This window comes from Puntigrus tetrazona, chromosome 19, assembly GCF_018831695.1.
Source record: "Puntigrus tetrazona isolate hp1 chromosome 19, ASM1883169v1, whole genome shotgun sequence".
Taxonomy (NCBI): Eukaryota; Metazoa; Chordata; class Actinopteri; order Cypriniformes; family Cyprinidae; genus Puntigrus; species Puntigrus tetrazona.
The window spans coordinates 19,182,849-19,195,391 of NC_056717.1; the positions used below are offsets into that span (position 1 = coordinate 19,182,849).

The 12,543-nt window shown below is 36.0% G+C and overlaps 1 protein-coding gene across 3 annotated transcripts in view; it reads left to right on the forward strand.

The window, feature by feature from the left end:
* Positions 1 to 12,543, forward strand: part of trappc9 (trafficking protein particle complex subunit 9) — a 173,353-nt gene that overhangs the window by 93,235 nt on the left and 67,575 nt on the right. For all 3 annotated transcript variants that reach the window (XM_043218057.1, XM_043218055.1, XM_043218056.1), the window contains one exon: positions 6,678 to 6,820. In XM_043218057.1, coding sequence (XP_043073992.1) covers positions 6,678 to 6,820 — 143 coding nt within the window. The remainder of the gene's footprint in view (positions 1 to 6,677; positions 6,821 to 12,543) is intronic.

Consider the following 12,543-nt stretch of genomic DNA (forward strand, 5'->3'; position numbering starts at 1 on the left):
TCAAGAGGTCAAATTAATGAGTTGCTAAAAAAAGGCATATGCCTACTCACATTTCTGTTTTAGCCAATCAAGAGACGGAAGGCCATTTAAGACAGACGTTAAACGAAAACTAAAAGCGGCCGGTCTGAAAATAAATGGCAAAACTCTGTCGAGACTGTGAGCTCACCATCTGCGTCTCCATGGAAATGCTACAGTGCTGCAGTGTTTGTGTGTGTGTGTGTGTGTGTGTGTGTGTGTGTGTATATACTTGGTTTTATTTAGGGTTAGTTTTATGGGCTTTTGTGTGTTAGAAAGTGCACGCGCTCAGTTGTATTTGTGTATTTATTTGTTCGTTTCAGCTTTATGTGTCTACAGTGGCACAAAGCACACAATTGTATCTTAGCAACTGGTGAGTGTGGCATTTTCCTAGTTTTATATGGGTGCCATCGGCCCTCAAGAAATGAAACGCACACAGTTACCTAGCTGTCTGGATGAAGACATGCAATAGAAGACTAAATAGTTGTAATTACAACATACCGTCTCTGTCTCTAGTTAGGACTTGGAGATCACTGTGAGGTTTTTGTTTTTTTTTTTACTGTTTTTTTGTTCGTGTGTATGCATTTGTTGGTGTTTTGAGTGTCTACATGTAACTGAATTCAATCACGTATAATAGTGTAGTAGTTTTATGAAATAAAAGAACGAAAAAAAAAATGTAATTGCACTTAATAGAAAACATACGGTATACCACAAGCATATGTGATTCTTTTAATTAATTCTTGAAAAAAAAAAACTTTAAATGTAAGGATATGTTAGAATGATTCTTGTTTTCTTCGACACAGAATATACGAAAAGTAGTGTATAAAGTGATGAATATATACAGTATAGATATCATTGCTGATTGTGGCTTTGAGTGTATTTTTATGCCGCGTGCGTCTCAGTCCATGTGTGTAATCTGGACCAGACTGAACAGATTTCCATATGCACAAACACACACACACACACACACACACACACACACACACACACTCACACACACTCACACACACTCACACACACTCACACACACTCACACACTCAGTCATGCGTGTGTGTGATTTGATGGATGGCTCAGTCTGGCTTGTTTGTGTTTTACATGGATGCCAGCGTGTGTGTGTTGTGCATGAACAGCTGGTTTCTTGGCTGTCAGTGTGTCTGAATGTGTGTAGGACAGCAGACTGTCACTGAGACACGGGTTTGAACGTGCTGGGTTTGCTTCAGCACCATTATTACCGCTCACTGTTAGGGTTAACATTTGAAACCCTTATAGGAAACGGTTAAGCCCTTTTCCCCCTGTTCACACACCACTGAACTATTGGTAGTTTCTAGCAGATGATTCAGCCTTAGAGTATAGAATTTCATATTTTGTTGCTAAGGATGCATGTTTTTTTTTTTTTTTTTTCTTTCAGTTAGCAGTTTTATTCAGCGGGGATACATTAAACCAATCAAAAGCAACAGTAAAGGCTTTTTATAATGCTACAGAAGATTTCTATTTCAAATGTATGATGCTTTTCTAACTTTCTAAACATCAGAATGCTAAAAAAAGTGCATATGGTCGGTGAAATTTTGGCCCAGTAGTGCAAAACTATATATATATATAGTTCTGTGTTTTTCTGTATGATGCCATACAGACCTGCTTTTACAACATAAAGGTCACTAGAGACCAGTGTTGATGAACACACCTGATAACCCTTTGTTATCAGGATCTGACCACACACACACACACACACACACACACACACACACATTTATTCAGGCTATCTCAGAAATAGGCCATAAAGCACATGAGAATTCACTTTTTTTCCCGGTTATTCATACACACTGTATCAATATTCTGCCTGTCTCTTCAGAATAGCTTAGTATGACTACAGATGAAGAGTAAGCAGAATTCTAGGCTGACATTGAGATGACTGTGACTGACAGCTCTTTCAGCACAGCTCCGGAGGTTTCGCTCTTATTTAAGCGCCTCCCGTTGTGTTTTCCCTGTATGTTGCATATGCCTCTCAGAATCATAGATCGGTTTATACAGCAACCATCATTTGATAGAGATGTAGCAACACGAGTTCTTCTTTTAAAGGCATATTTAGAGTATTTACATTTTTCGAATATGAAAATATTTGACAAATGACAACATCTGTTTTGAATTTTTGATTAATTTTTGCCGTTTAATCATTTGTTGTTTCATTGTGTTTTATTTATTCATTGTTTTAGTTTAAATAATTTTCTTTTTAATTGTTTATTGATAATGTATTATTTATGTAATAATTTAGTAATTAATTAAATTAATTTGTATATTCATGTATTTTATATATATATTTTATATGAAATTAATGGTCCACTTTTCTACCCGACGTTCTGCTCTCTGTATCCAGTCTATTAACTCTTTAACTTTCTCTTTTATCTCCATTTAGTTCAGTTTCAATTCATTGCTGCTTTATTGGGATGACTACTGGAGTACATATTGCTAATGCGTCTATCTCTCTCTCTCTCTCTCTCTCTCTCTCTCTCTCTCTGTCTCGGTCTGTAATGGTCTGTAAGGAGGATGTAAATGAAAATGTCAGAGATCTTTATGAAGTGTATTGGATTTCACATCCTCCTCTTGTAAGCCGTTAAACTCTGGGGTCTTAATAACCGTTAGGACATGACTGAGGGGCAGCGGGTGTTTCAGAAGGGTTAAACGAGTGCCTGCGTTTGCACGAGCAGAATATTGCAGCGGCGCAGCAGTTATATCGGGGCTTTTGACAGCGTGGGGTGATTCTGCAGTGATCACCTTCACGCTCCTCCTGGAGCTCTTCAACATTCATCCATTTCAGCCCCAAGATCTTTGCTCTGAGTTTACCAAACCTGAAGATCTCTTTTGTTAATCATTGCGTTTAAATCAATAATTTATTGGTTTATTCATTAATGCTTGTTCATATTGTCATATTTACATTTTTTTAATCATAGCATATTTTATTTATTTATATTTAAGTATAGTTTCTTAATAAATTATGTTTTCATTTGTGTGTTCATTTCATTAATTTGTATATTCACTAGTTTGAATCCAATTCCTATAATATATAATTTTTTTGTAATATCCTTTTTTTTGTGTGTGTGTGTGTGTTTATTTTTCAGTTTGTTGATCAGTTCATTCATTCATTCATTTGAGTGTTTATTCGTGTTGTTCATTAATACGTTTTTATATAATGATTTTGTTAGTTCATTCATGTTTATTAATTTGTCAGTTCGTTCGTTCATTCATTCATTTTCATATTTCTTCCTTCATTTGTTTTAATTCATTCGTCCGTGTGTTTTCCTGCTAGTTGTTTTAAATTCTGTTGTTCATTAGTTCCTTTATTTATTTGTACGTGCATCAGTTTGGTAATTTGTGCATGAATTATAATCACCATTTTATTAATCTGTGCATTCGTATAATGATTTGTTGCCTGACTTATTCATTTGTTAATTATATGGTTTGATCATTTGTTTGTTGTTCATGCGTTTGTTCATCAGTCGTTCATTTTCAATTGTGCATTCATTCGTTTATTTAATGGTTCTTTCATATTTCACTCGTTAGTTTCATTTGTCCATTTGAACAATTTTTTTAATAATTCATTAATTTATTTGTTCATTACTCTCTTTCTTCATTAGTTCATTCAGCGTCAGTATATATACTCACGCAGGCTATTAAATTCACTGTGTGTCAGCACTCTCTCTCTCTCTCTCTCTTTCTCTTTATGGTTTGTTCTATCTTTAGCTCTCTGTGTGATTGAAATAGCTTCTCTCCGGAGGCCAGCAGCTATCAGCGAACACACACACACACACACACACACACACACACACACTCAGTAGAGCGTAGCGATTGAACGGGGTGAGGTTTCACACAACAGGAGGGTGAATGTGGATCACTCCAGTGGGCCCTGCAGGAAAACCCTACAAACCCAAATACACACACACACACACACACACACACACACACACTCTCGCTTGTCGTCTTCTCTCTCTAGAAAGCATCACACACACTCTTCGTCTGTTCTCTCAGAGGTCTGCGCAGGGCTCTCGAGGTGGGAGGCCGTCAGAATAATGAGGCCAATGAGATCTGTCTTCCTTTTAGATCTTTGTCTTCTGGTCTTCATCATTCTGTAGTTTTATTGCCTCCTCATCCTCTCAAACTCAGAAGGGATGCTGTCGGCCCCTCATTTAAGAAAATCTCTTAAGATGAAGCCCTGCTGGAAAACATCTGCAGCTTGGATCTTTCTCACCCTTAGATTGTGATCTTCCTGTTTCACATCTCTGTGAAAATAGCCCCTGTAGATGATTATTTTTATACAAAATGATGAGATTCTTTAAAATGACGTACCCCATTTTTTTGGAGTCTGTGCACAGGATTTTATCAGTTAGCTGGGAAATGACTTTTTCTTTTGAGGGGTAGATAAAAATAGTTTTTTTCTGTTTATGTTCATCTATTACTTTTTTTTTCTTTTTGTCTACACTGTGCATAAAGTGCATCAGTCTTTTTCTTTGATGTTTGTTTGTTTGTTTGTTTTATACATTTATTTGCATATTTTTAATGCTTGTTCAGTACTTTTCGTTCATTCATATTTGTATTTGTTTATATCTTTTTTGTTTTCATTAGCTAATTTGTTCATTTATTAATGTTGTAGTTTGGTATTTTATTTTATCTTTTATGTTGTTATTTGTTATCACTTGTTATTTATATATTTTATCATTTGTTATCTTATATATTCTATAATATTCTGAATTTTGGGGTTTGCTAAGTTTTTTTTTTTCTTTCCTTTCCCTTTTTCACGGTAGCTGAATTAATTTGATCAAAAGTACAGTAAAACACAAATATTCTGAGATAATATTGCTATTTAAAATAGCTCTTTTATATATTTTTAATATTAAAGCATACAATGCTTAAGAAATTGTTAAAGCTTGATAGTTTATGGAAACTTTTTTTCCCCCAGAATTTTTTTGTATAAAGTTTTTTTTTTTTATGTAAATTTTTTTAAATATACCTATTTTGATTTTTGAGTTTTAATAGCATACAGAACATTTGATTAATTAAATTAATTCATACGTTTATTCATTGCTTTCCATACAATAGCCTGTTTTTGTTGTTGGTTTGTTTATTCTGTTCTGTAGATTTTGTGTGTTTGCTTGTTTGATTTACTCGTAATGTTTCGCTCTTCAGGGACTGTGATTTAGATTTACCCCCAGGCCTAAACTTCACATAAAACCATATTCACATCAGATGTTTAGATGCCCTGTTTCAGTGGCATGTTCTTGGTCAGGGTATGTTATAAAGTCAGCAAGAATCCAATCCATGAGCAGTCCGTGCGTCTGCATGAAAGCAGTCTTCTGTTTTTTTGTTTTTTTTTTATGGTTTTTGCACAGCGATTACACTTCTGAACTCCATTTGCGTGATGAGACGGCGCTCTATTTTAAACCGTTTGCTCTGGTGAGGTCTCGTAAGACGGGGCGAGACGAGTGACAGCGGTGATGGAATTTTAAAAGGTTTCACTATTGCTTTTTAAGCAGGAAATGCACTTTAACCATTTAAATAATGTTTACATGATGCTCTCCCTTTTAAGTAGATTACAGAGATTACAGAGACATGGGGAAAATGGGAAAGTTTGTTCTGGAAGAATCCGCAGTTCTGGCAATATGCAGCGATGCAGAGAAGGCCAAGATGACACACACACACACACACACACACACACACGTTCTCTCAGCCCCCGGACTGACTCAGCTTGTCCTCCTCTTTCTGCATTTACTCTTTCGTTACCAGAGCTTCCTCTGTTTTGTTTTTTTTGTTTTTTGTATTTTGTGCTTTATTTTCTGCCGGTGTTTATCTTCTTTGTGGTCATCACCATGGAATAAAAAAAGAGCTGCGTTTTTTTCCCTCACAATTCTGAAATGTTCAATTTTGCATTTATAACTCACAATTTTTTTTTGCAAGAAACGTAACAAAAAATGCTTTTTCCTCTGTGGAGAAAAAAATATGTAAACTCTGAAAATGAAATGTGGGGTTATTCTTTATTGTTAACTAGAACTGTGAGGAAAAAGACACTTTTTTTGTGAGATAACATCATTGATATAGACTAAGAATTGCAAAATATAAACAGAAATCAGAAATTTAGTCGATAAGTCTTCATTTTATTCTATGGCATAAAAATCATAATTGCAAGATGTGAACTCAGAATTGTAAAATTAGACCGTTTATTTATTTTTATTTAGCAGTTTTTACAATGTTTATTAGAATTCTTCAGAATTCTGTCCATTTTTTCACAACTTTTTAACCTTTTGAAGTCATAACTTCTTGTTTGTAAATCAATGAGATGACTGGGGGCAGGACACAAGATACATCGACTGCTAATACGTTGCTTTTAATGTGCTTTCGTGTTACTCTTGGAGACCGGCAGCATCTACATGCTTTCATAGTATGAAAAAGACCAGCGTGAAGAGTTTAAAATGACTTAGGATATGAGTAAATGATAACAGTTGTCTATTTTGGTGAGCCGATCCTTTAATGGTCATGTGATCAAAGCAGCCATTCAGGGGTTATGATTGTGTGTCATTGATTTGCTTTCTTCAGTTGTAAATGAATGAATGTATGCTTCCGTGATTCTGGTCTGTTTCGGTGATGTTTTTTTCTCTCTCTGTCTGTGTTTCTGTAGACGCTGGAGGCTGTGTTGACCTTTAAATACAGCGGAGGAGCCGGTCAGGTGGAGGGCTACTACCGCGAGCTCAGTCTGGGGGTCAGAGTGGATGTTGAACCTTCAGTTTTCTTCACACGAGTCAGCACTTTACCTGCCACCAGGTATCAAACAATACATTTACTCCATACCCAAGAGGCAAGCCTCTGCCTGCACCATATTTAGCTCTTTGCAACTTTACAGGACAATTTCTTGCGATTTAGTGTTTTTTTGTTTTGTTTGTGCTATTAAAGGATTAGTTCAGATAAAAATAAATATTCTGTTGTTAATTACTATTTCTGAGAGCTTCCTGACCCTTCATAGACAGCAAGGTTTACGTTTAGACCCAGAAAGGTAGTAAGCACTTAAACAAGTTTAAATAGTGACATCAGATTCTAACTGTCGTTTTTGTAAATTCATATATGCGTGTTACACTTCCTTTTACAAAAACATTTGTAGCATTTTTTTTGTTTTGTGTTTGGTCCAGTCAAGTTATGCTATTTAGGTTTCAATCTGTTATATATATATATATATGTGTGTGTGTGTGTGTGTGTGTGTGTGTGTATATATATATATATGTGTGTGTGTGTGTGTGTGTGTGTATATATATATATATATATATATATATATATATATATATATATATATATATATGTATATGTGTGTGTGTGTATATATGTGTATATGTGTATATGTATATATATATATGTGTATATGTGTGTATGTGTATATATATATATATATGTGTGTGTGTGTGTGTGTGTGTGTGTGTGTGTGTGTGTGTGTGTGTGTGTGTGTGTGTGTGTGTGTGTGTGTATAAACAAGCACTTTTTCTTTTTTTGCTTTGTTTACCCATATTTTTTTTTTAATACCTAAAGGTTAAAGCTCGGAAGTTTTAGTGATACTAATGCTGTCTGATGGTGATGTTTTCAGTGAAAATCAATAAAGCAACCCGTCATTATCCATGGAACATGATCACCGTAAACAGGTTTAGACAAATAATAGATCGTGTCATCAGACAGCACCCGAGCACTCCGAATCGTCACCATCACGGTGTACTGTACAAACACACTGTCCTGTTATGGTAATGAGTGCTCAGCTACATTGTTAAGGCCAAGGTCTCGTCTGCTGAATGAATACAGCCACAAAAGGTCATTTCTGAAGAAGCCACTCTGCTCCGGGCGACCTGAACACTGATGTTCAGTGTGATACGGCAGAGGTGGATATGAATGACTGCTGCTGAGACGGAGAGGTGGAGAGAAGGATAGACTGATGGAGATGGATGGAGTGAGAGAGAAACTGATCACACCTTAGTAATGACCACTTGAAGTGACTCATTAGCTGTAATAATATCTGCTGTCTCAGTCATCTAGATCATCTATCATTTCTGTCGGATTGGATCGGCTACTCACACACACACACACACACACACACACACACACACACACACGCTTCTCTCTCTCTCTCTCTCTCTCTCTCTCTCTCTCTCTCTCTCTCTCTCTATATATATATATATATATATATATATATATATATCTATATCTGTGTGTGTGTGTGTGTGTGTGTATAAATTGCTTGACTGTCAGTGTAGTTATGCTGTTATAAATTATGAGCAGTGGTTTAAAAGCAGCCACCTCAGCACTGCTTTGTTTGCCTCATTCTGAACTTTATTCAAGCAATGGCCGTAAACCTCAAATTATGATTAGCTCATTCTTCCACACAAGGCCAAGAAAGTTTCATTCGGCAAGCTGGACACTGGCCAAGAACAACAGCGGCACATAGAAAGGCAAAGTCCTGCTTGTGGTGAATGGGTGTGAAATATTCAGCAGTCGGTTGGTGGATGTGTTTCTCTGATGGCTTCAGGCGCTCTAAGAATAGCAGCACTAAATGTGTAAAACACACCTCATTACATCCCCACAAGGACAACAGGGGCCCTATTTTAACGATCTAAACACAAAGTCTAAAGCACATGGCGCAGGTGCACTCAGGGCGTGTATCCAAATGCATTTGTGCTATTTTAACGACAGGAAATCGGTCTGTGCACATTGTCTGTATGGGTTGTTCCTATTTTTTTAATAAGTAATGCGTGTTTTTTTTAGACATAACGTGCAATAAACCAATCAGAGTCTCATACACGCAATGACTGTCCATCATTACATTATTGTATGTATGTATGCATGTAGCCAATACAATGATATTCTTTTGCACAGTAACCCTTTAGTTTGTAATATTTGGCATGTGTGCCGCTGCGCATCCCTGTGTGTAATAAGAAAAGCATTTTCTACTTACACGCTCTTTCAATAACAAAAAATACTGCGCCGTTGACTTTGGCCTTGAGACCAGGTTTGAGTTGGACTACGAGGCAGACTATTTTCAGTTCCTCAAAACAACAACATGCCACCAATGTGCTTGAACACACCTCTTTTTTTTTAAACCAGCACACCTATGGGCATATATATATGTATATATATATATATGTGTGTGTGTGTGTGTGTGTGTGTGTGTGTGTGTGTGTGTGTGTAAACAAAGAACATAATATAGTATGCTGTATATGTTAGACTATACATACTACATGTGTTAATTTATTAATCAATATAATTTGAAGAATATAATCCAGTATATCATTATACTCTTTTACTCTAGGTAACTATGAATGGGTAAATATTGTAGAGCGTTGTTAATGCACTAATTACTTATGGAACCATTTAATGAAATTCATTGTGTTTTATAAGGCGATATGAATTCCTTCTAAAGAATTCCATCTAAAACACATTATATATACAGTACAGGCTTGATGGGAACGGGAGGCGTTTACACACGTACACACTCAGACACACTAATGTTCACAGCCTCTTGAAGGATCCACTCGAGCGCGGTGCAGTTCTTCAGCTCACTACCTCTGAGGAGATGAAATAATGTTCCTGAGATGAAAATCTTCTAGACATTTCTGGGCGGTGGGTCCAGACAAATGGCCCATCGTCTGCTCTGAATAATGCAGGCAGAGTAGAGGTCTGTTCCACTCCACGGATCTGATGAATACTCGCTGCTCTGCCTGGATTATTTCTCTTTAAAGCTTCTTAAAGATGCGGGAAGATGCTTTCCTAACACGAAAAGCGGCCTGTGACTAATATCTGCGTGCCTAATTCACACCCACACCTCTTATGTGTGGAAAAATGCACTGTGTGTGTGTGTGTGTGTGTGTTTGACCAAGTAAATTCAACAGGATGTTGTAAAAAGCAACAGTTTAATTACTAAACTCAGACACATTAACACACGCCCACAACACACACTTCGCCATCGCTTTTAGACACACTTAACACACAGATAATACAGGAAGACCATTAAATGAAAAACAACCTGTCTTAAAAAAAAGCTTTTATCCTTGGTTTTGTGTGAGCGGATGCAGCGAGACGAGGAACTCCAGAGGAGAGAAAACATTCAAACGCCAAAGAAAAGAAAGCCACTGTCTTCATGACATTTCTTCTCCCACAAATCCAGTGCTTTAAAGGATTGTTTGGGGTTCGATAAAGCTTAAACTCCCAGCTTAAAACACGTGCGTTAATTCACTTATAATGGAAGTCTATGGAGCGAAGCACTCAGGATGATTACAAGCGGAAACGTGCGACTCGTATTAATGTTAAATTGGATTTATTAATCATTCATCAGTATTGTTTTGTAGCTTTTTCAGATACAGGTTTTAAATTACACTCTTAAGTTAATAGTTAGTAGTTCTAATATTTCCGAATTCAAATCTGAATTACGAGATGAAAAGACATTTTCTTTTTTTTTTTTTTTTTTTTTTATTCCATGACGGAAAGAGGTTTATTTCTCAATAAAAAAATTAAAAAATATATTTAGAATCCCTAAATATAAACTCAGAGTAAAAAAAAACACAATTGTGTGATAAAAATTGCAAGAAAAATTCAGAATTCTGAGTGTATTTCTCTCAATTCTCCATGTATTCACAATTTTAAGTTTGAATTGTGACTCAAAAAGCAATTGGTAATGGATGTCAATAAAATAAATTTACTAAAATATATATATATTTTTTTATATTTTCTTATACTAAATACACTCACAAATATAAATGTGTATTTTATATATATATATATATATATATATATATATATATATATATATATATATATATATATATCATTATTTCCCTTTTTTTACATTGTTTCTTTTATGTTGCTCAAACAATAAATGGCACTGGCAGCATCAAGGTCAAGGGTTCGATTCATAGGAGATGATTGCTTTGCATGAAGCTTTACACAGCCAGTGTTAACAGTTCTTTAACATTCAGTCAACAGGTATAATCTTTTCGTGGCTTTGCTGTCAAAATGGTGTGTTTATAATTCTTTGCGTTAACAGCGCCGCGTCTTTCTTCTCAGACTTCTACTGTAAGTGCATTACGTGTTTATTTGCACTCACAATCCATGCTATTTCGAAGCAGCTTTGCGGAAAATCTCGCCTTATTGTCTCGAAACCCCAAGGAGCGAACGGGCCAAACGAAAAAGATGTTTATTTTCGAAGGAAGATTATGAATGCGAACCGTTTTTTCTTTCGTTTAATGAGATCCAGAATGTGTATTGAGACCGTAAATGGGGTCGTATCCGCGATGCGTTTAACTTGAAACGTTCCTGGGTGTTTTCCGCCGCTGACGTCACCGGACCCCGCTGCGGGAAAACTTTGGGCACCTGCTCACGAGTTGAGGGAGATTGATGGGAGCGAGAGAATGAGGGATGCTCGGTGTTGAGTAAGCAATGGTTGGCATTCGCTCTCAATTTCTCTCTGCTATTTAAAACTTGGCAGCAACTCTTGTGATGATTCATTCCCTACTGATCACTGTAAGAAACGAGAGAGAGAGAGCGAGCGAGAGACAGAGAGACAGAGAGACAGAGAGAGAGAGAGAGAGAGAGAGAGAGAGAGAGAGAGAGAGAGAGAGAGAGAGAGAGAGAGAGAGAGAGAGAGAGAGAGAGAGAGAGAGACAGAGAGACAGAGATACTGATACTGTATGTCTCGACTGCTCTGCTTGTGTCATATCGTTCAAAATCTCTGCTCACTGGTGTTTAAAGAGTTTATATCATGGTAAACTGGCCTTTTCTCGCTCTAAAGTACTGATTTGATGTGCTAAAATAAAAGCTACACACACAAAAAAAATGATAAAGTTAGAACATAGTCACCAAAACTAAATTATGACCATTTTTGCTGCAAGAAACCACAAATAATGTTATAAGTGGACTTAAAAATACAAGCAGGGTGGAATTTGATTTGTGCGTGTTGTGTTACTGCGGTGGGTTTGTTCCCATAAATAAAGATGCAGGTAACACACACACACACACACACACACACACACACACACACAAAGCTTTCGCTACATGAAAGGAAGGCTAACCTTTGATGTTTGGACAGAAGAAGATGACAAGTACATCTGCATGACCTCTTGTGCCCATCTGGTTTGGTGTGTGTGTGTGTGTGTGTGTGTGTGTGTGTGTGTGTGTGTGTTTACTTAAATTGAATTGTGTTCTTGTAGCAGTAGTATAAACTGATGCCAGAATTAATATAAAAATATTTAAATCAAGCAACTTTTGTTACCATAATAAAATGTTTTTTTTTTTAAAAAAACATAAATATTTGGAAATATTGTTGTATTTTTTTTTTTTTTTTTTCGAATAGACATTAAATTTTCCATATAAATCTTGCTTTTAACACTGCATATATTGCATTTTTATATATATTTTATATTATTTTATATATTAGGCTAATACAAAAATATAAATATAACAGTTTCAACATATATTCTATAGTCTTTATAAATCATTTCAAAATATTTTAATTTGGTTTA